The 24,373-nt window shown below is 44.9% G+C and overlaps 1 protein-coding gene across 4 annotated transcripts in view; it reads right to left on the bottom strand.

Annotated features, from left to right (window-relative positions):
- rerea (arginine-glutamic acid dipeptide (RE) repeats a) overlaps positions 1–24,373 on the bottom strand; it is a 168,399-nt gene that overhangs the window by 84,543 nt on the left and 59,483 nt on the right. For all 4 annotated transcript variants that reach the window (XM_080445839.1, XM_080445838.1, XM_080445841.1 and 1 more), the window contains one exon: positions 15,924–16,446. In XM_080445839.1, coding sequence (XP_080301965.1) covers positions 15,924–16,302 — 379 coding nt within the window. In that variant the 5' untranslated portion in view covers positions 16,303–16,446. The remainder of the gene's footprint in view (positions 1–15,923; positions 16,447–24,373) is intronic.

Genomic DNA, 24,373 nt, shown 5'->3' with positions numbered 1-24,373 from the left:
AAGCTACCATTAACACTGACATCCCATTGTTTATTGTTTAGACATTTAGCTAACACTCCTATGCAAGCTGACTTGATACAGCAAGATTCACCAACACTACAAGAAACCAAGAGTTAAGATTGCAAGGAGACAGAACAATATTATCCTAGAATGATGATAATGAAGGAAAGTGACAGGACAAGAAATAGGGCACAAGAGTAGTAGGGCTAAGCTAGGCTAACACACAGTGAATAGGCTACTGCTCTCTCCTGAAAGACAGACACTGAGGTGCTAGAGATACGGGCTCAGGGATTGAGCTGCGCTTCCGCGAACAAAAAGACGTGTGGCTAGCTTTTCAGTGGCTGACAGAGGCATCATCTGTTATTTATTTGTTTGTGTCAACAGAGTTATCGATCTGGCTGAGGTTTATCTGCCTGCTTGCAGTTTTGGGGGGAGGGTGGGGCAAAGATATTAAATAGCTTTGACACCCCAGATACCATTTGTAGGGAAGGAGGGCATTGTGTGTGTGTGTGTGTGTGTGTAAGAGAGAGAGAGAGAGAGAGAGAGAGAGAGAGAGAGAGAGAGAGAGAGAGAGAGAGAGAGTGAGTGTGTGCATGCGTCACCCTGGGCTTTGTTTCTGAGAGGCTGTGTGTGTGTGTGTGTGTGTGTGTCGGGGTGGGTGTGTGTGTGTGTGTGTGTGTGTGTGTGTGTGTGTGTGTGTGTGTGTGTGTGTGTGTGTGTGTGTGTGTGTGTGTGTGTGTGACATCATAGTCTTTGTTTTTCAGTGTGTGTGTGTAACCCCAGGGTGGGCCCGTTATCTGCTGTGGGATGAATGAGCTATTCTAATGGAGGGGGACTTTATCGCACTTGCTGGTTCTCTGAGTGACGCATGTATATTCTCACTTAAGCCCTCCCTCCCTCTCTCCGTCCTCAACACCATCCCTGGAAGTCATTTACAAGATAACATGAATGAAAATATCCATTGGTGCTATTGTGTGACCCGTGGGCGGCACTGTGTGTGTGTGTGTGTGTGTGTGTGTGTGTGTGTGTGTGTGTGTGTGTGTGTGTGTGTGTGTGTGTGTGTGTGTGTGTGTGTGGAGAGGAGAGAAAGAGAGAGAGAGGAAGGGGAAGGAGGGGGGAGCGGAGGAGAAAGGGGGCCAGAGAACAAAAGAGACTAATCTGAATGAGATGAGATGACATGTTTGGAAGGAGTCAAATCGGGAGAATTAGGGTTTAGTGTCCCTTCACCTCTCCAGCACATTGATTTAAAGAGACCGGATCCCCTCGTCTACACAGCTGAGTATACCAACAGGCACAAAGAACGAACAGCTAGCATGAGAGAGAGGAAAAACTTAAAAGTGAGAGATAGGTGGTTAAAAAAAGTAAAGGCTGGTTTAATCATTCAGATGTTCTCTTCCATTGCCAAAAAAGCACATTTAGAATCCATCCCAGGCGCTAAAAGTCTGTTACCTCAAGGGCATTATGAAATGACTAAAACACCAGGCTAAATGAACGTGAAAGTAAACGCTGAGACATGGTTCAAACTCTTAAACAGAGGAAGCAACGGGGCTCAGTCAGACAGGGGTGTGTGTGTGTGTGTGTGTGTGTGTGTGTGTGTGTGTGTGTGTGTGAATGGGGGGGCCACATAGATCCTCCAGGGTTGCCTGGCTTGTTAAACATTCCAGCCATTTTGTGCATTTGGAAGTGGGTCTCCTCACTCAACTGGAGAAGTGGAAGGGGAGGGAAGGATTTCGTTCTTTTTCAGAAGGGTCCATGTTGGGGGAGGGGGGATGGGTGATTTAGGTTGAAGTGTGTGCGTGCGTGCGTCTGTTTGCGCTCTGTGCTATAGGAGGGAGAGCCACAGGCCCTTTGTAGAAGAGAGCCTTCCCCCCCCCCCCCCCCCCCCCCCGAGTGGCCACGAGTTCCACCTCCCTCTTGCGTTTTCTGTCGTTCTCACTCAAAGCACATATACCCCTCCCTGCAAAAATCCTCTATCGACCGCCACCCAGAAAGAGAGAGCATGAAGAGAAAGCTCAATACGACAGCACAGGGAAAAACCTAATCATATAGCTCTTCCAACCTGAGCTCTCTATTGAAACCTAATCCACTGGCAGCCATCGTTTCTCCAATTACATCGTCAGTGCTGCGTTAAAGAGACAGAATATTCATGGAGGTGTGGGACGACGCCATTTTATCCCCCCCCCCCACCACCTCCTACCAACTCCTCCCCAGCTGTAGCTCATTGTTCAGCCAGCCATTCTGCTATGGCTGCCAAGCATGTCTAATCTAAAACACACCTAGCCTCAGTGAGGGAACGGAGTCCCGTGCTCCAGCTCCACTCTCCGTGTGTCAAACAAATAAGTTGCCGTTTATTTAATTTGCTGCAGTATGAAAAAGGTGGTGAGGAAGAGGAGGGGAGAAGCGAGGAAGAGAAGGGTACTCCGGTAATGTTGGCTTGCCTGTACTTTTATGATGATGTTTGAAAGAGAAACAAGAAATGATGACCCCGCACGGAACCAAATGGACCCGTGGTCCTGTACCCTTTCGCTCGCGGAGTAACAAATCGCTGTGTGTGTGTGTGTATGAGGAGTCAAGTCAATAGTTTGTTTGGTGGCGACGACCACACTTTTTTTTTTTGTAGTTTGTTTGGTGGTGACGACCACACTTTTTTTTTGTAAAAAAAAAAACACAGACACAAAACAGTTTTTTATAAACAGTGAGGGGGAGGGGGGAGGCATGAGCTCAGCAAAACAGAGCGGGAATATGAAGGGTTTTTTAGGTTGCATGGCAGACTTATTAAAACAGAGAAGGGGCTGTTTTTATTCCTAAGCAATGCTTGCGGGTGTTGAGCCATGAGGCAGGACGCACCTGCATTGTTAAAAGGGGCACTCGGCTCAAAGCCTCTCTTGTGTGCACTGTACACGTATGTGTACACACACACACACACACACACACACACACACACACTCACACAGACCAGACGGCACAGAGTAGTACAAGCCTTTAGGAAAGCTGCACCAACCCCTTGAGTTTACTGATCCTAAAATTAAAGAGCAAAAGGAATGCGATAATGGAACCACAGGGGTGTGGGGGGGGGGGCTAGACAGAGAGAGAGAGAGAGAGAACATGTTATTGTATCATTACTGATCCACCACAGAGCTCCAGTGGGGAGAGTGCACCTGATGACCCAGGCCACCTTGTGTCACTTCCTGCTGGGCAGCTCTGCTTAGCATGGCGGGTGGTTTTACCACAAACGGTGAGAGGCCCTGGCTCCTAAGAGCAAGTCCTTTCTAACCCCCCGCCACCTCCTGGATTACCAACTCCTCGCATTCTTCCGGCTGATTCTTCCCCTTTTTCCACTCCCTATCCCCTTTCCATCACCCCGACAGCAACCACCCCCAAACCCCTCCTCTGCCTCCCTGGAAAGCAGAGGGAAATACCTGGCAGGCGATACCATCTAGCTCTCTACAATAGGGCAGGCCTACAGCTGACTGGACTCCTGGGGGAGAACAGAGGCCCTTTGACAAGTCCCCCCCAGCCCTCCATCCTCTCCCTCTCAGCTAGCCCACACTTTCTCATTTAGCAGTCGGCAGGTGGTTGGATTTCACTAAAAAGCCCTTTTCCCAGAGCCTCTCGCGCATGGGGAGAGATAGCAGAGAGAAGAAGGCCCTTATAAAAAGAAAAAAAGATCTCTACAGATTTGCACTGCTATACTTCGATATAACACCACTCCAAAAGGGCTGTCCCTCGTGTTTGCTCGACTAGTAACGGGAAATGGACTGAAAAGTGGTCTTTGTAGTGGGGATAGCGCTACGCTAATCATGCTTCCAACCTACACAATAAAATCCTGAGTGTTAATTTATCTCTGACGCCACAGCAACATTACATTTTTGTTTTAAAACACATAACCTTTGTTAGGTTTACACCCATCAACCACACTAATGGGCTGTTTTTGATCCCCTAAAACAGAGACATTTGAAAACACTGCCGACCCCATTTTGCAAAGAAAACTCTGCCACTGCACTTAAGTGTGGACAGGTGGGAACCTTTAAAAAATAATGATGCAGACACCCACACTTGTTGAGTACCAGTGGTTAATTCAACATAGATAATGAATTACAGGCATTACTGACCTTGTTGTCTATGGTGGCAGCTGGTGTGCAGTTAAATTCAGCATTTTACAATGCTACTACTGCCTATATGCGCAGGAGGCAAGCTATTAGATTATGTTTGCTTGTGGAAGGAGCAACAAAAAATGATGGTTCACTTATAGCCTTTCGTGAAGGACATTGTTGTTACAGTGCTTGAATTGGTCCAGTACTCACTGGTACAGAGTAGAGTAACCTACCAGTTCTGCTGACTTTTGGCTACTTAAACACCCTTACTACTTAAAATGATGTACCGCCACTACTGGTGAATCTAGGTATGCATGTTGGAAAGCTGTTCGTAATGGGCACGTTGTTGATTTCCCCAATGAAACAATGAACACGCTGGTAAGACTGTATACTAAGTTTGGGTCCATAATGCATTATAAGCTCATTTATAATGCATTATAATGCACTTATAAGGCTTCATAACACTTTTTTTAAATAATTGTGCATAACAACTTATAACAAAGTTTATGACGTATTATAAGTGCTGGTCATAATGCATTATGTGCTCAGCAGAACAGCACATTACTACCACCAGGTAACACTTAACTTAGAGGTTGTGTCCATAATGCATCATACTGCACTTATAAGGCTTCATAACACTCGTTACCACACTCTTTACCACAGTCTTACCGACTGAAAACAGATGTACGTATATAACACACATACAGGTTTCAAGATGTCAATACAGATGCAGATTTTCCATACCATTCATTAAAATGTTTTTCATACTGGAAATGTTGAGAATCCTGTTATATCTACTTTGAAGTCAAACATACAAACTAGGGTGGGGGGAATTCATGTTTTCATACCATAAAATCACTGGGTGGGTATACTAACCAGGTAATAAAAAAAAAAACACTTTACAGGGACTGGAGGGAGTTAGAAAGCAAATGTCACAGGCCAGACATTGGCATAAATTCAATAGTTTACCCACTATTCCATGTCTTGAGTCTTAATTCCTTAAGTAAATGTCCACTACAGTATATACAGGGTGTTCCACAGTGTATATAATGTCCAACTGGGTGGGAATAGTAGCCAGGTATAATAGGGCAAATACAGTTATAGTCTATAGCAATAAATAAGCAAACAATATCAAGCCTCATTTCCATTTTGGTTAATTTGTTTTGTTGTAGTAAACACCAAATAAGTTATAACAGAAATAAGTACAAAATGATTTCACCTGCCATAATTGTGTCTTTGAAATACTGTGACCCAAGTATGACTGGTGTAACATAAGCAACATTATCGTTAAAACTATAAGCACAAACTATGAGAGAACATTTTCAGTAGACAGACAAATGAGATGTAGCAATGGAAATCAATATAGTGATCATAATAAGCAGCTGTGAACAAACCAAAAGTAGCCGCGTATCTGTCCTTCAGTTTGCCATTTTTCTGTTGTAATAAATTCAACTGCTAGAAGAACCGGAGTCTGGCATGAAAAATGGATCGGATGCAAAAAGCAACAACAAGCATGAATGTGACAGTTGGAACCGTTAAACTTGTAACTGCCAGTTACAAATACAAAATACTTAGCAAGTAAACTTAGCTAAAAATGTCAGATTCAAGAACCAAGTTGTTACATTGTTGCATTTTTCATTAGGTCCAGTTTGTGTTCACATGGGCCTGTGTTAAGCGAACGAACATTTGTAATTCATCTATTGAACATAAAGTTTCTACAGGAAATCACTTCATTGTCATGGACAACAGTGGAGCAACAGCATTGTATTACGATACAGCTTTTTGTGATTTGGTGTTCCTACCAAATAAGAACAGTGGAAACAGTATGAGCACATCTCAATGATCAATAATCACGGCCACCGATTTATGTTTCTGCCGGTGGGTGCTCAAACCTGCAATAACAGGCCTACATGACTTGTTGGGAAAAGTAGCCAAACGCAGGTATTTCAGCACCACAGGTAATTAACTTCATTGGGGGACACAAAAATATTTACGGTACAGGGTTTTAACTAATGATAGCTACACGCCATGAAACACACAGAAAGTAATAATTTTTGTAAAAAAGGCTAACATGAACGTGAATCATAGGTCAAATTAACAATCCAACACATCACACCACCATGGCTGTGAGACCGTTAATGATGTAGGCTTATTGAGATGTAGCAAGGAGAAAGCGGGCCGTAAATGGATGCCTACTATATGTACTCTATGATTGAGGTATGAATTATAGACAGAGCAGCGTCCATAAGAAGTTAAACAGTCGTCTGTCCTTCTAAAGCCTTTTGTACAAAAACAGAGCCCTACTGCGCATGCGTGGACACAAAGCATACCACAAAAGGTATTGCGCAGGTGCCACCCATGCACTGGCGGACACAAAGCGGCGCCCTACTGCGCATGTGTGGACACAGAGCATAACTACAAACAATGCGAGCACAACTCTGTAAACAATAAAAGCAACTTGCCGGGTGCATGGCTCCCAAGCGTTCACCAAAGCAGAATAAAACCATGACTCACAGAATGTTCTTCAGGTACTTTTGATTTAAATATGACGTGCAACAGACTCACAGCATACCACCGAGCTACTTCATAGCTGTCCCCTGAGCAGGACACACGGACACAAGTATCGCGCACTGCGCTGTGTGGACAAACAAGGTATGCCAAGAGCAAAAAAGACATCACATTCTGGGACAGGAAATACCAAGCGGACAGAAGAAGTGTTGTGGTGTTCTCCAAACAAATCATGGCATGAAGAAAAATGGACATCACTTTCTGGTACACGCGATGCCAAGCATATGCGGCTGGCTCGCGCTAAAAGCTACAGAAACAGGTAATAATTATTTCAATGTGCTGCATGTTGTGTGTAGTCTATGTAGTCATTACGCCATTATCCATTAGGTTGATACCATTTGTGCCTAGCAGACTGGAAGTAGCCTAACTTTGCTCAAGCATGCATGCCCCAATGCAGTATGTACCGTAAATGCTCTGTTAGTGTGTGTGTGTGTGTACGCATTATGATGACTCTGTTGAGTTACTTAATTTGTTTGCAAAAACAGCGGTTCCAACCACACTATTTAGGGACATGTGCATGGACGGATTAACACACACACACACACACACACACACACACACACACACGGGAGAACATGGAAAGCAACAGTCAGACAGTCTATCAGTGAGTTGCGCTAAGCCTTTGCTGCTTGCTGACCTGGCCAGAGAAGCTTAATGCGATGAGATGGATGCAGGTAGACCTACACTGTGTCTGGCAGGCAACCTGGATGAAAAGTGCGGGCAGTTGAAAGACAAAGGCCAGACCTCCCAATGTGACCATCAAAGCTAATGGCATTAACACGGACTACTACAGGATGTACTGTTGCACCACCTGGCCATTAAAGATTTAGACAGCATCTGCATGTTAGACTGAGCACGAAATCATAGTGCGTGGTCTAATGAGGGGTCGATTAAAACCAATATGTTTCAATTGGCCTATTACCCATTTATTACTTATGACCATGATTTTATTGGATGCCGTGTGAATAAATAATAAATAGCGGTGTGTTTGTTTGTGGGAAACTTTTATGTGTTCGGTTGCACTGCTTCCATGTTTTGCTCTTGCAAAATAGATTTTAATCTCAATGAGTCTTTCCTGGTTAAATAAAGGTTAAATGAAACAAATTAATAAATAAATAACTGCCAAAAAAAAACAGTTTGTTCCAGTTACTGAACATAAGAAAAATAGATCATAGAATCTATACCACGAACCCTAAAACTGTACTCCTGGAACTGTTTTAAGGCCCTTTTGTCTTCCTGACAGGGGGAATTATGTAAAATACAACCAAATGTGACTTCCTTATCCCACTTTATTGTGGCTAGTATATATTATAGTGTTATAGCCTTTTTGGCAGCGGTAAGAAATTGATACTGCGCCGTATAAAAAGACTCAAGTCCATGATAACAGACCTACTTGAGCTGATCAAAAGGCAATCATTTGTTGAGAGATGTGGGGTACAGACTGGAACAGTCAAAGGATATGGCTGTTTCTTGTGGCTGCCAGCAGTTAGTTCTGGATCTGAGTCGGAGGAGAGGGGAGGGGGAGGTGCCATGGTCGGTTGCCTAGTGCTACATGTGTATGTCAGACACACTCCCGCTGCACAGCAAACGCGTGCACGTGAACACACATAAACACAAGCACGCGCACAGACGTACACACTCCCTAGGGTTCTGCGGTGGCTGCAGCAAGTAGTGCCAGCTGTCCACCTCAACACACATGCCCTTCGCATAGGCTCCCATACTACATGCACGCACACAAGTGGTGATCCTCCGGGACCGGGCAGCGATCTCTTTCTCTCTCTCTCTGTGCACAATGGACTAGAGCACTGCAGTTTCCCAAACAATGGGTCGGGACCCATTTTTACAGGTCGCGGTTAAATATCCCTTTTTTTAACGTTTCCTACAAAGAAAAAACGTTTCAAAATATTTCCACACAAAAAAAATCTGAAATAAAACAAAAAATATCTATCATATTTCTGTGTTCACACACAAACAAAATCATAAATTTAAAAAACATTTAAGAAATAATGAAAATAGCCGATCTACAGGCTCACAACACATCACGAAGAGTTGAGCTTGTACATCAGCGATTTTCACTATTAATTAGTTTATATATATAATGAATTAATAATTTATTTTTCTAAGTTTGGGTCTTGAGCTGAAAAGTTTGGGAAACCACTGGACTAAGAGAGAGCTGAACACTGAACAAACCTAACAGCCAAGAAACACCTAGCACGTTTAAATCAAATCTGTCGGTTTCTTTTCTTTACCTCTGTCAGCCTGACAAAAGGGATGACGTCCACACTGTGCTGTGTCATTACACCATTAGAGGGCCTGCTAAGGGAGCCATGTTGTGTTGAGAGTGTGAGCGAGGTAGAGGGGGAGAAGGGGGGGTGCAGGTGGTTTCTATTAACTCTCTCCATTTTAAAGCAGTCCAGCCAGCCAGTCAGAGAGAAGGAGACGTGCTATGGCAGCCAGCCGCCTGCAGCGCCTCAGAGAGCCATACTGCAGTGGAAAGAAGGGATGAGCATCACATCTGAGTGGGCTGTGATTCTCACAGTAAACTCCTCTGTGCCAATTTAACTCTGAGGGTGTATTAATGTAACCATACGATTTTAATGCGTGGGGGAGCGGGGTAGTGCGTGTGTGTGTGTGTGAGATAGGGCCAGCATCGACGGCGCAATTTACGTGCAATAGTACCATTGCAAAGGATGCAATGTACTGTAGCTAAGGTACATTGTGTCAGTCACATTGTACCAAAAATCTTTTACTCCTGGATGGAAAATGAAAACCAGCAAGGATCACATTTTTTATGACTAATCTGGAAGAAAGAGCGTACAGTCCATCTGATAAATAACAATGATTTAATGACTTTGTGGGAACTGGGAACAGATCTTGCAGGCACATTCTGTGTTCACAGAAGTGTCATCGAGTCAACCAGGGTATTGAACAACTGCCTTATTTCTCAAATCTAAACATAAATCACCATAATGACTGCTAGTGTTACATTCTTAACAAAACAGAGCTATTCAAATATTTAGATTTATGCAGCAAGTTATCTAACTCCTGCTTTTTTATATCGTAATACATATTGCAAGAAAAAGGCACAAGTGCACGAGTCCAGGCATTAGGTGCCAGTGTGTTTGCTGTAAAGATTGTGAGTTATGAATTAAGCTAGCACAAAGTCTTATATGAGTGCTAGCATTTAACGTTTGCTAGGTAAGGTGTCAAGTGTACCTATATGTGCTTGTACCGACATATTTGTGCACGTGTCGCAGAGAAGGTGGGGTGTCTACTATTGATCCCCTGTGGCATTGTGTATAATCTCCTAAGAAAGGATCTATAATCTGGGGGTGGGGGGGTGGAGAGGACAGCAAAGAGTCTGTCTGGCCTGGCCTGGGGGAGGCGGTCAGAGCTCCTCCATTTCAGGAGGCTCATCGATCGATCACTCGACGGTCACGTCTGCCTGCATAGCTAGCTACTGGGCTGTCCACCCCAGCGACGGACCATACCATCGGGCTTGGGCCACCACTCTACCATGGTCATCGTTCACAGACACATCTCTCCGTTGCCTTAAAAAAAAAAACAACAGCAGCAGAGCTTGGTTTAGCTGCAGGCCCCCCTATTGGCCGGCTACACAGCTTCGCCTTCCACCCCCCATCTCATCCAATCGATGCACCCTAAGCTGCCTGCTCCCATTTTCTAGGGATAGAAAGGCTAAGCAGAGAGATGGGATGTGTGGTGGTGGTGGGGGGGGGGGGTGTGTCTGGGACTTGAGGTGCGCAAAGGGTTTCAATGCTAGCTTACCTCTTATCACCTCAATGTGCTGAGGCCTACATGTTTGTCAGGCTATCCGTGAGACAAAAGCAATTAAAAAAGGTGTTTCGCCTTGCAATTTCCTCTCTATATTCCACTCTCTCTCTCCTGCTATAGATCATGCCCTTGCTCCAATTCCCCCTTGTGTTGGTCTCGGATGGTGCAAATCCCTCTCCCAGGGTGGTCAGTTTTACATATTGTGTGTCACTAGAGGGGCATAAACGGATTTTACATTTAGCAAAGCATAATCCATCGCAAGCTTTGTGTCCGCCTAAGCCAGCGCATATTAAATCTGATTGCATGAAGGGTGCTGCCAATAACCATGCAGGAGCAGGAAAACATGCGCTGTATATGTGTATATATACACACACACACACACACCCCCACACACACACACACACACACACACACAAGGCTGATCACTTGAACAATAAGCGGAGGAGCCAGCAGGAGGTCAGTGGCTGATGTGGGGGATCTTCCATGTTGACAAAGGGAGGTAAATTACAGGCTGGTGTTCTTGTGTTACTGACGGCTGAGGGTGATGCTAAGTAACCCCCCCCCCACCTCTAATCCTCACCGATCAGCTACCAGGCAGCTCCAGACAGCATGGTGGTAGAAGGTTTTGACGTTGAGGCAACTCCAATCCCAGACTGAAGGAAAATGATATACACCCTCACCGGTCACTTTATTAGGCATGTTTTCAACGTGCGTGTTGTGCGTTCAGAGATGCTCCACTGCGTACCTCGGTTGTAAAGAGTGGTTATTTGAGTTGCTGTTGCCTTTCTATCGGCGCAAACCAGTCTGGCCGTTCTCCTCTGACCTCTGGCATCAACACGATGCCAGAGGTCTTTTCACAGACAGAAGTGCACCATTCTCTGTAAACCCTAGAGATAGTTGTGCGTGAAAATCCCAGTAGATAAGCACTTTATACATACACACACATAATATATATATATATATATATACACATACATACATACATACATATACACACACACACACACACACACAGCTATCTATATCTCTATCTATCTCTATCTATATCTATATCTATATATATCTATAGCGCCTCTGGCTCTGCTGTTAGCTCGGTATACATATCTAAATATTCGTCTAGGCTAATCCGCCAAGGAGCTCCACTTTGTTTATGTGCCCTTTCAATGTTTCATCCAAGTGACTGACTGCTTCCGCCTTTTTTCTCTCCTCTCATAGCCCCCCCTCCCCCAGCCCCCCCTTTCACACACCCATTCTCCGCATGACTGACTGGGAGACAAAGCAGTGGTGCTCTCTCTATTAAACATGAAATGCAGAGCGAAAAAAGGCTTCAATGGAGTCCATGTCAGGGAGGAAAAAAGAGAGAGAAAGGGAGAGAGAGAGAGAGAGAGAGAGAGCGAGGCAGGCTTTGGTTTAGTGTGGCTGCTTGCTTAAGGACCTCTACTGATACACACAAGAGATAATTTAGTCAGCCAGATTATGTTGTGTTATTATTACCAGAGAAGCATGATATGTCTGTGTGTGTGTGTGTGTGTGTGTGTGTGTGTGTGTGTGTGTGTGTGTGTGTGTGTGTGTGTGTGTGTGTGTGTGTGTGTGTGTGTGTGTGTGTGTGAGACTAATATTAAATAGTCAAACCTATGTTAGAATACTACAAATAAAACAATGTTTAAATGTGAAAATTGAGGTTCCAATGAAAAGAATATATACTAGATTATAATAATCTCGAGTTCTCGCGTGGCCCTGGGCCACTGTGACCTTGCACAGCTGGCCTCGCGAGATCACAGAACCATCTGTCGGACAAACACTTCAAGTTACGCACTCCGTAGACAGCCCCCTGACCCAGTAGAACGCTGCACTGAACGCACACAACACAGGAGTCACACAACGTCACTTTAATTGATTCAAAATGATAATGTAGGTCAAATTGAAACGGGCATTCCATGTGGTAATGGCGGTAGACAATTCACAATAACCAGACTCGACCGAAGATGAAGCGAGTGTGATTTGCAAACCCCCGCAAGGAATTATCCCTCAGGGTAAAACTTCCTTCTTGTCACATTTCTCTGAATTGTGTGCCTTAAAGGAGTAGTTCACCCCAAAAATGACTTATTTTCTATCAATTACACACCGCATGAAGCCTTGAATTCATGGAGATTTCTTTTGTTTTTGACCGGCAGTGTCTCCGGTAGGAGACTCAAATGCAGGTCAATTGAGTCTCCTACCGGAGACTCCACCGGTCATCAAATTATTGGCTAAGGAATTTGACAAAAAAAAAAGAAAATCTCCATGAATTCAAGGCTTTATGGGGTGTGTAATCGATAGAAAATAAGTAATTTTTGGGGTGAACTACTCCTTTAATTTTATTTAAACAAAAAACATATGGCTATACTGAGTCCCGTTTCATGTCAAGGAATAGATTGTTCCACGTTTATCACAGCACGTCGCTCACAGCGTTTGGTCCGTTCAAGGTATAGGAAAATATATATCAATACTGCGATATATCGCAGTATTTCATCTTGTTACACGCATCAATACACTGGCACCAAGTATCAATATGTTATTACAACATGCAGGTGCTCTATATTACGGATTCCCACTGTGCTCAAATTCACAACACAAGACCATAGTGTAGTAATGATCATCCCGTCAGTTAGTTAGAACTTGTAAACATGCTGTGCTATTTGAAGAGGATGAACACAGCAGAAAAAAGATGGAGAACAGACAGATTGTCACACTGGGAACTGCATCCAACCCTAGTACAACCAACCTCTGAGTCAACACAACAGTTCACTGGCCGACAGAGATTCATTATAAAACGTGCAGAGTCTCCTTTCCTGAGAACTCACATCTCCGTTCTCCATGTGCCTGCTTAGTGCTTAGTTACCAAGAGGTTGTTCTGCGCTCCATAAAGAGTAGTTAACATTATGGATATGATTTGGATTGTGATATTAAAGATAATAAAATGTTAAATGGAACGATAAATGGAATGATAATGTGATATTGTGGCACCAATGACAGACATTGTCCTTTTAAAGGGAGCTGTTAGAATAGAGGCGATATTGTTATGAAATACATTGTTTTAATGTTTCACCTTGCGTCTGGGTAAGGTAAAACCCATAATATTCCTAAATACAAAAGGTTACATTTTTATTTGACACTAAAGCCAGACTTCCATGCTGGCATTGATTTTACTAGACTCTGTGATGTATCTCCCCTGTAAGATGACTGATGCTTATTTACTCCAATAATGGTCTTTTGTAAACTCTCTCAATAAAAGGTCAACTCGTATCAAATAAATCTCTCCATCTCTACAAGCAACAGTTTAGAGCCCTGCATTGGGATACCACGGGCCCCAACACAAATCTCACAGGAGCGGGCGTTTTTTACGTTGCTGCGGGCAGGAATGGGCACCAAAAAAAATGAGCATCATGCACGTCTAGGGCTGTGGCGGTCATGGAATTATTTTTGTCGATTGATCTTGACGTCACCCAATTAATGATCAGCATAATAATCATTTATTCATTTCTAAATTATTGACTAGACGTACTTAAATTTTACTGCAGTCAGAAATGTACTGCAGGTGGTCAGAAACTAAACGAGGTGGGAATGATCGGAAATCCAACAGGAGCGGGCAGAAGTGGGACTAACAAAACAGTCCCGCAGGTCTCTACAACAGATCCAACTCAACATCTCACACCAAAACAACATACAATGCCTTCCACACTGCCCATTACTGTAGTTAGAGTGTGTGTGTGACTGTGTGCGTGTCCGCGTGCGTGTTTGTGTGAGAGACTTGAAGGTTTCTCTTTAGCAGTAAAAAGGGGAGGGTGTGTTTGTGCGTTGGGGAGCGGAGAAGTAGCTGGAGATGAAGATAACCTAACACACAGGCTGTAATTTGCTACATCTTCCCATTAAATACCCAGGCAATGTGGAGCGCATCCACCCTCCCTCTCTCCCCCACACTACTTGACCTTTCGCTGGCTGGTAGATAAATGAAAAGACACGGCAGTGATGATTTAGGTGCAGAGGGCTAGCAATGATCTGGAGCGCACACACACACACACACACACACACACACACACACACACACACACACAGCTAAGTAGGCTGGCTTCCTTTCAACAGCCAAAGTTGACATTCCCCCCTCTTGTATAACCAATTTACAAACAGCAGGTGAAAAAGAGGCCGCGTTTACAGCCAGGGAAAACGGTACTTTCTCTTTGCAGCCTCTCTCTATCCCATGCAATAAAGACACTGCAGCGCGCAGGTCAAACATCTCTCCAGGAAACAAGACTACCGCTAGCCCTCCTGGCCTCAGCAGTGATAGGATACTATCAATATGAATCACCTGGAATGAAATCATTATGGAGGCAGTCGTCACTGTGGTGAAGCACCACTTTGCTTTATAGACAAGAGCCTGAGACGAAGGCCGGAGTGAGACAACTTGGCATTGATCGTGTGATGTGTAGGCCTGTGGCCCGAGGGACCACTTCTTCTCCTGCTGATGCTGATAGTCTACATTGTACAACCACCTCAGCAGCTTATCTGGAGCACAATGAACTGGGGAAGGATTGGGTTTTTGTTTTGTTTATTTCCACCAGGCCGGAAGGCTGAGAGGCGGACATTATGTTTTCACCCCTGTTTTGTGTTTGACAGATCAGCGTCAAACTTTTTGTGCACGCTGCCAGTATGCCAAGTTGATGAACTTTTTTTCTCTTATCACTCTCATGGTGACGCTTACCAACTTTTGAACCATAAAATTAAAATTGATACATTCAACTCAATATAGGCCACACTCATTCCTGCCAAATAGATTTCCCACCATTTTCTTCAAAACACAGTTACAGACAAAACACAATAATCGCTACACATTATCTCTGAGAGTCACATGATAAACATGTATCATTCAGATTATTCATATTCCATTGGAATTGACAACAATTGCCTTCCAAAGTTAGCTGGAATGTAGAAGTTTGGGGGACATTTTACAAATAATTTCAATGCATCATCCGATCAAGCCCAAATTTTAATCACATTGAAGGGCCTCTAAACAACAATGAGCCAAAAGCGATTTCATTTGCATAGGGAGTGTCACAAAGCTATCATGTGTCAATGAGCATCAAAATGAGTTTTGATATGCCACTCACTGTTTGCCTGTATTTGGCTACCAAAATTAGTGTGAAGGCCCATTTCTTACATGAACACAACATCCAATCAACCCCAAATTGGAATCACATGTTGCCCCTTTCTAGTTTAACTGGGAAATTACCCATAATGGTTCATATCGGACATAGTTTTTTATGACCAAAACCTCTTGAGTACAATAAGTACTAAGTAGTAAGTGATAAGAGCAGAATTAGTGCAATTTAGCACTTAGTAATTAAATGATTTGATCAACTCTGATAAACGTGTGTGTAATGGTCACTGCATGTCTACAATGCGATTGGCCCACAGTGGCTGCCAGTCACTTACCGCCAGGTCTGTAAACGATGTCGTCCTCCGTGATGAAGGATGTGATTTCTCCGTTCTCTGTGCGCTCGTAGCGTGACTTCTTCTTGGGCGACTTCTTCTTGCCCTTTTTGCCGCCGTCCTCGGCCGTGCCGCTGCCCCCCCCTCCCGCACTGCTGTTGCCGTTCTCATTGTCCTCATCCTCACTGTGATCGCTCTCGGCATAGTTCTTGGCCCCGCCCTCTAGTGTGCAGCTACGCCGGGGCCTGGCGCTCTCGCCGTCCCGGTCGCCGCTGCGGTCGCCGTCCTGCCGGCGGACCTTTCCTCCCTCCCTCTTGTCGCGGTCTCTGTCTCTGTCGCGGTCACGCTCCTTGTCCCGCTCCTTGTCTTTGTCGGCCGTCATGATCCGCCACGTGCCTTCCTCAGTCCTCTCACGGCTGGGCCTCCGTGAAAGGTAGACTGTGAGCCTGGGCTTCAGTCTTCTGAATTTACCGGTCAAATCCAGGGAAAATTCGGCCACACCAACAACCCCAGTGTTTCAGAAGAGCTGTGGACATAAAAAGACATACGTCATTGAGTGAGAATGTGGTAATTTACATTGCAGTAAGTCAACAGGCATTTGCGATATCTACCGTGGGTATGTTGTGACTGAAAAGGGTCATTTTTTATGGTGGTGGAAAAGACTTAGAGATTAGCTCCTGGAAGTCAGGCAATGAGCTGTGCTGGCTCTTAACCTCAGAGTAATTGTTAGCACTCTCCTCCACAGTCATGTATACTCTGGAGAGCGCTGAGCAGCTCTATCAAAAGAACACAACCTTCAAGCCTCCTGCTCAAGTCTATTCGCCTCATTTCAGAGAGAGGAGGGAAAGGGAGTTTAAAGAAAAGAGGGAGAGAGATTGAAAAAAAGAGGGGAGCGTGAGAGAGGAGAAAGAGACAGGCGCTGCATGTATTTTCTCACAATAACCTAAAGGGGGATTCCCCGCTGTATTAGCAATCTTCAGAAAGGCTGCATGGCACACTTTGGTTGAGGATAGAAGGCTTACACAGGCAGCAGGATTCCTCAGAGACACCGTGTCCAGGGGCTTTTCAGCACACGACACTGTGCCTCTTTTACAGCACCACTGGAGAGTTGTAGTAAACCCTAGCTAGCTAGCTTGTTCCTCTGGTGAGCAGCTGCGATGACAACAGGCTAAATTTTTATTCATCTGCCTCAGAGTGTTTTTGTGCGTGCGTGTGTGTACACTGTGGCTGGCTGGACTGTGACCCAGCCCTCTGCCATGGCTGACAGTCATCACCATGCTAATGTGAAGTGACAGGTCTGGAGGGGAAAACATGGCAATCCACTGGCAGCGAGAGTGAGAGCGAGAGAGGAGAGAAGGAGAGAGAAAGAGTGTGTGTGAAGCCAGTGATTTGCCATGCCCAGCCCACTGCCATTTTCAGCCTATCATCATTCACTCAAAAAGAGCCAGCTACCACCTTCCCAGGCTATAATGAAAACCCGCATAAACGCACACATGAGTGGGCAGAGCCCTCGGAGTGAGCTGCTCACACTACACTGCCCCTACACAGCAGCCCTACAAAGGAGGCTTCTCACTTACTTGCCAGTGTTTGCTTTTTTCCCCCCACTACAGATTAACTAGAAATAGCTATTACAGCCCCCAGAGGGGCCAGACCTGGCAATCAGCACCCGTGTTACCAAGACTGTGATAGCAGCCCAGCAGAGAGAAAGAGTGAAGGAGAGAGATTGGGGGAAATGCAGGGAGAGAAGGGGACAGAGGAAAGGGGAGGGAGGGGGCAAGAAGGAGCCGAAAGCACAATACCATCTCGGAGTGAAAATTATGCAGTGTGTCTGCAAGGAAGATGAGCATTTATTGAGACAAGACAGAGAGCAGGATGCAAGTTGAGGAGAGGGAAAGAGGAAGGTGAAAGAGAGAGAGAGAAAAAGAAAGAAAAAGGAGTAAAAAGAAAGAACGAAAGAAATAGCAAAAAGAAAGAATGAAAGAAAGAGCAACGGGAAGAAAAGAATGAAAAGCTTTCTGGCTGGCAGGCACATGTGCAATGGTTGAGGTGCGTTTGACAGCGGCAGGGCCTGTCATCTCCTGAGCAGACACCAACTGACAGGGCAGCTGCTCTTGTCGCTGGCTTCAACACAAACACTGGGCTCGATTAAACCACAGCCTCATCAGAGCCCTTATTAATCATCTAATGATGAGTTACCACGGCGACCACTGGGCTGCTGAGCACACTCGCATACATACATACAAACACACTCACCCACAGGCTTAGGAGGGAAATAACACAAACCCCCACACACACACATACATACATTCCTGCCCTTGCTCTCTCACACACACACCCTAACGGTGTGCCAAAACACATACTGCGCCCGCTCGGCCTCCATATCCAGCAGTGTGTGTTGGAGGTGTGAAGAACAGGAAAATATTGACGGAGGTATCATTTGATAGCAGCGCTCTAAACCTGGGACTGCCAGAGCCTGTGTGTGAGCTAAGCACCTCTTCTCTCCTCTAATCAGTGACATAAGCCCCTTCCACAGAAAGCAATGACGACTCTCAACTGTTGAGAATGGAGGGCTAGCCTATTTTACTTTGATGTTAGGTGACCACTAAGGAGCCTCTACCAGCAACTTTACAATCAGGGTCTTGTCATTAGCGTGCTTCTGGGCATATTTTACATTACTGTGTTGTTCCTAGTCTTGTATTTGATTAATTAGCATGCTGGTGGAACAGCAAGCATTGTAGTTATACAACGGTGCGGATATGTTGCAGTATGCATATACTGTACAATTGTACCAAAATGCTTAACTGAATTGACGGTAGTTAATTAGCACTATGCTCATGGGTTTAAGTCTAAAATTGTTGTACACGAGTACGACTATAGCTTGATGTGGACAAAAGAGCAATTTGAAGTTGAACAAACGAGAACAAATGCAGCGAGTCAGTATGAAGTGAAGTAGTAATATTGTAGCAATGAAAAGTCATAATGTATGATGGCTGAGAGAGAAAGGGAAAAAAGAGAGGCCTCCCCGCCCACTGCCAGGGAAACAAAGTGCTCAGTAAAAAGCGGTGCTGGCTGCCTAGCCGATGAATAACACTGTGAGGGGGCAGGTGAGGCTTGCAGCTATTACACATCAATCACTAGGCCAGGACCCTTTGAAAGAAACCAGCTGTCTTAATGGAAAAGAGAAGGAGGGGGCAGCGGCTGGAGAGAGAGAGAAATAGAGGAGAGAGAGAGAGAGAGAAAAGGGGGGGTTTCAGCCAACGGCACCTAATCCACCATTTACATTACTGCAATAGAGTCAAGGGCTAGCAGCCAGCGGGGCCTCGCTCAAATACATTTCTCTTTTCCGTGCCTGTTTAAATGAGACCTCTGGCCCGAAAAACCACACAGTTTGTGGCTCGATTAACACATCATCCCCCACAATGGCCACACAGCAGGTTTCTGTTGCTAAACACTGCTTCTCTCTCCCTCCCGCTTTACCCAACAGGCATTTTAAAAGAGACATGTTTTATTCATTCAAATCACTCCCACGTTTACCCAAATACACGTTCATCTCAGTGGCTTCAATCGAACCCTAGTTAAGGATAAACAGCCAAATTGGCCCAGTTTGCCAGAGTAGATATAAGGCAGGGCTAGGCGGAAGGTTCCTTTTGTTTCTCTAAAACGTACTAATTGATTATCTTGGGTTTTGAATTTCAAAATCTTTTATGTTTGTGCCTATAGCACATTATGAAACAAAGAACAGAGACAAGATAGATGGTCCACATTTAAATGCAAAACAGAACGTACAGACACTGACAAACGGCGCGGCAAACATTTTAAGGGGTGGCAAGATTGAGAAAAATCATTCACAGCATATTCAACTGGAGAATTATGAAGTAGCAGAATATGATTGGCAAGGATTTAGGGCCGGCTTTACGGAAGGGATTGAATGAAATACTCGCATGAATACAGATTAGAGGAGAACAATATTAGCACGAACACACACAGGGTTATTAACAATGAGGGGCAACTCAAATTGATCCCAATAAACCAGTCGGATCCTGGGCGGTGCACAAAGTCTCGCTGCGGTGATGTTGAGCTGGAGCAGCTTTTTGTCAGCTCCAATCCATTACTCTGTGCGATCTAATCTAAGCTGCTATCCAAGCCCCCTAGAAACAACAGCACAATGAAAGGCTCAGCTGGAGGCAGAGGGGGCAGGCCACTTCATAAGGGATTCTCTGTGGTCTTCTGCACCCTGCGTGCTTTTTCTTACCTGGTGAATCATAGCCTGCTTTATTCTCTGAACCCCATCTCTGCTTTAGTTCACATTGGCAGGGCAAAGGCACTTGCCTTCTCTACTTTTTTCTTCAATTCACTGATGAGTAACCACATCTTCTCTGCCAAAGCCGTGTTCACAATAGCTCTATTTTTAGTTAGCATCTGGTAAAAGCCATGCTCATGAGAATTTAGCTTTGCATCTTTCAAACATGAACACTGAAACCTGCCTGGAAAATGGTGAAGGCAGTGTTTCTTCAAAACAAAACATTCTCATGCACTGTGGCACTCTGAGGAGTATTGAACCGCCATTGTCTGAAAGCATTAGGCTAGACAACCAACCAAAGTTTGCCTTGATATATACAGTTTATTCAGAATGTTTCCACATTGCGGTGGCCACTAGGGCCAACCCTACTCTGTATGCAATTCCCCAGGTACAATCACAAGTATCAGTCTGTGTGTTTAACAGGGTTTAAGCCTCAAGTCCATCGCCAAGAGAAAGCTAAATCCTCCTATATTCCCTGTTTGTGTGTTCTCTGGGAGAGCTCCAAATGGCACTGTGGGGGAGGGGGTATCTCCACAGCCTACGGTTTACGAGCAGGACTTCATTTCATAGCCTAATATCAGGTACATCATGACAGTACCTGAAGGCCATTGCAGTTGCTCAGGCTGCCTTCACACAGCATCGTGTTTTGACATGGCCCCTGAGGGAAAAAGCAGGGCTGTCCATTGTCGCCTCTTCCCTTTTCCTCTAAATGAGGCACTCTTGAGAAATGTAATCGCAGGCGGTCCAGTGGAGGACTTCTCCCAATGTGTCATTGATAAGAAAGAAGCTGGAGAATGTGAAGCATGTGGTGGCCAGACAGCACTACCATGAATCTGTCGCTTAATTGAGTTTCTGCTGGATTGCGCTGCGCTTTCTCCCCCGTGTGAATGAAGCGCCTGATCAGAAGGGCTTCTCCAGTATCTTTCACCTCTGGAGAGACACTGACAATTCATTTTTTGGGTGAATTATGTCATCATAATGAAATGTATCCAAGGTAAAGCTGGGGTCAGGCAAGGCATAAATACACACTGGGGACACATTGAAGCCTCTCATGTACTGACAAGATATCTTATCCAATACAAAACTCATAATATTTCATGTTTGCAAAAAAGGAAACTATCTACTGCACAAGCAGCAGGCATATGGTTTTCAAATAAGAAAACGATATTTTTTGTCAAGCCAACATAACACCCTACCTCTGAGGGGAAAACAAACCTTGATTTTTGTACCCATCTTGATTGTGTTACAACCCAAGGACTCTCGAGATTTTAATATTTGAGCACTCAATCTTGTACCAGTACCAGCAATCTTCTGCAATCAAATATCCCCTCTCATCTCCCCAATCTAGCCTACCTATCAGTTTAACGATCCTATCCATCAGTTCACTTGCAACTGCTAAATCTAAATATGAGTGTGAGAGAAGGGGGAGTGGAATTCATAAGGCTGCCCTATGTCCTCCAGCGAGTCTAATCACAATGCCAGAGTGACATGCCAACACAGAGGAAAATGAACATAAATAGATTAGACTGACAGATAAGACAGCTCAGAGGTTTCACAACTGACAGCACGGATCGGCAGGGGCGTTGAAGGATGTCTTAAAGAAGACTTTGTTGCAACAATGCCATTAGGTCAGCATGCAAAAACATTTTTCCACCTAAATTATTTAGCTCTCTGGTGGTGCCCTCCACTCCATCCCCTGAGCAGATGGTCGGCCGGGGTGGGTGGGTGTGTATGGGATGGGGGTGGGACAAATGCTCCAGTCAAAAGCCCATAACGGCCCGAGCCAGTATCACCTCCACCCCTAGATGTACCACAGGATGGCATTACCTCTAATTAGGGAGGGCTTTTGTTTCAGAGGTGGATGCCTCTCCTGCAACCGCTAACCATCCAGCCAACTACAACTGCATGGGTAAAAAAAAAAAAAGGATTAGTCTTCTCAACCTAAGATCCCCCTTTGTTTACCCTCCATGCTAATTTCAGCCACAGCTCTCGCAACCAGTGCTATAACTCAAGTCAATGTGGAAACACTGCAAATAGACACTGGCGGAGAACATTATCCTGTTGGAGATTTGTTTGTTCAAGTCAGAGTAGAGAAGACGAGGAAAACAGTCAGCAGGAGAAGGTGACTTCGAGTTGTGTGTCTGTGTGTGGGCGATAGTGTGTGTATGGGGGGGAGGGGGTTCAGCGCAGCATACACACCTTTGTCATCTATCTATCCATCCATCCATCTCAGCGGTGTGGGCCAGTGAGCCTCGGCAGAAGAGAAAGCACCCACCACAGTGCACATGAAGGGGAATGATAATGAATCATGAGTCTGTGGGGCGGCCTCTCTGCTGCCCTATTTAAACTGTAGCCACAGACAAGTCCATGTTGTAAACACTGCCCCATTCTGAATGTGTTTCCTATCCCTCACTAAAAAAAAACCCACACGAGGGGGGTTGGGCAGGGTGATGGGTGAGGAGTGGGGTGGGGGTAAGTGACCTGGGGTGATGAAAATACTGCTGCAACGAGCAGGATCTGAGCTCTCAGCTCTCGTATCCTCTTAGGACAGCTCATAAAACATGTAGTGACTGGGACTAGACCTAATACAATTGTGCCATTTTGGCACACCCGAAAAACACCCACAAACACACAGGCTATGGACACACAGGATATAAATACCTAGAATTAAAAAAACAAAAACAGTGTGCATCTGTATGAGTCACATACAGTACACTACTACCACACGCAAATGCTATTTTTAGGTATTCATCTAAAACAGTTTTGTCAAGAAATGCTAGCTGTTTACAGAAAACATTCGCAGTAGGTCTGAGAACAATGGTGTGATGGCTGGGAGGGCTGAGACCGGTTTCTGAGCGATGTACAGTACCGATCCGCAGATTAACTCCGTTCGTTCATGTGTGAAATGGAGACTTGATCCCTAACTGATAGTGTTCTATGCCTCCAGCAAACACAGTCTGCATATTTTTTTCATCATCCTATAACGGCTAACAACTGTAATGTATTTGATTAGATGGTATGTGGTTCACCGTGCAACAACAATGCAGCAGTAAAAATACCTAGCAACTCAAATAACAGAGCTCCAGCAAGGGATAGGCCCTGTCGGGCCTTTTTTAAACTGAAGATGAACCAAGCCAGACACTTGGCTCAGTTGCAGCAAATAAGCTTCAGACATTCTTGGAATGTTAATGTCAAGCTTTAACCATGACAATCTTGCTGAATTGTACTCCACCCAGTTGGATGTGGGAATTAATGACAACAAAAGTTCCCCATAACACAAGCTGCACAACCTCGGGGGTTAATATAATGTTCAAATGTAAACAGAATTCCACCTTTACGGCCACCCCCTCCCTAATATATGGGTTACTGAGAAGTGAATATAAAGGAGCCCTGACATAGTGCTGGGTCGTATCGGAGTCCTCCAAACCATTTAACACCACCCCATTACCACAATGTTATGCCACACAATCGTTGAGTAATCCCCTGCCTCCATTGTGTTTAAGCACACCATATGCTACGCTCATGCATAGGAAATCAGCCTCCAGTGTCTCTGCCATCGCAACAGCACGCTCTGTGGAAAATCTAGGAAGGCAGGTTTGCGGCGCTACAGCCTTGTTAAAATAGAGCTTGCCGATGCATCTGCAAGCTTATAAAAACGTCACTGAGAACATATTCACCACAGTGCTGCATTCATCCAGGTGTATATGCACATGTCAATCTAGAAATGTGTAGGCCATTGACACGCGCGCACACACACACACAAAACTGCTTTTGCTTCCAAGCAACCATATAGGTCCAGGTCCGACTATATGCTCAGCCAATAAATGGCTGGAGTGTAATGTTCTTTCAGCAGCTCCTTACATATATTGCTGTCTCTCCTCATATATCACTCTGGAAAATGGCGCCCTTCACCCTGCACCCTTCTGTCCCCTCCTTAAAAGGCTGAAGGGACATCTTTGCCTGCTGTACTAAACTGACAGCCGTGGCCTCTTCTTCACAGAGCATAGAGCAGAGAAGAGAGAGGAGGGAGAGCGGGACAAGGCTCATAGAGGGAAATGCCGTGATGAATAATTATGTTTCATAATACGCCCCAACCCCCCTCCTTTATTAGCATCAAACAATAATTAATGGGGAACACGGGGGGCACTGGAGA

Source organism: Gymnoscopelus braueri (genome assembly GCF_963280865.1).
Source record: "Gymnoscopelus braueri genome assembly, chromosome: 12".
NCBI lineage: Eukaryota > Metazoa > Chordata > Actinopteri > Myctophiformes > Myctophidae > Gymnoscopelus > Gymnoscopelus braueri.
This window is presented reverse-complemented; position numbering and strand designations above follow the sequence as displayed.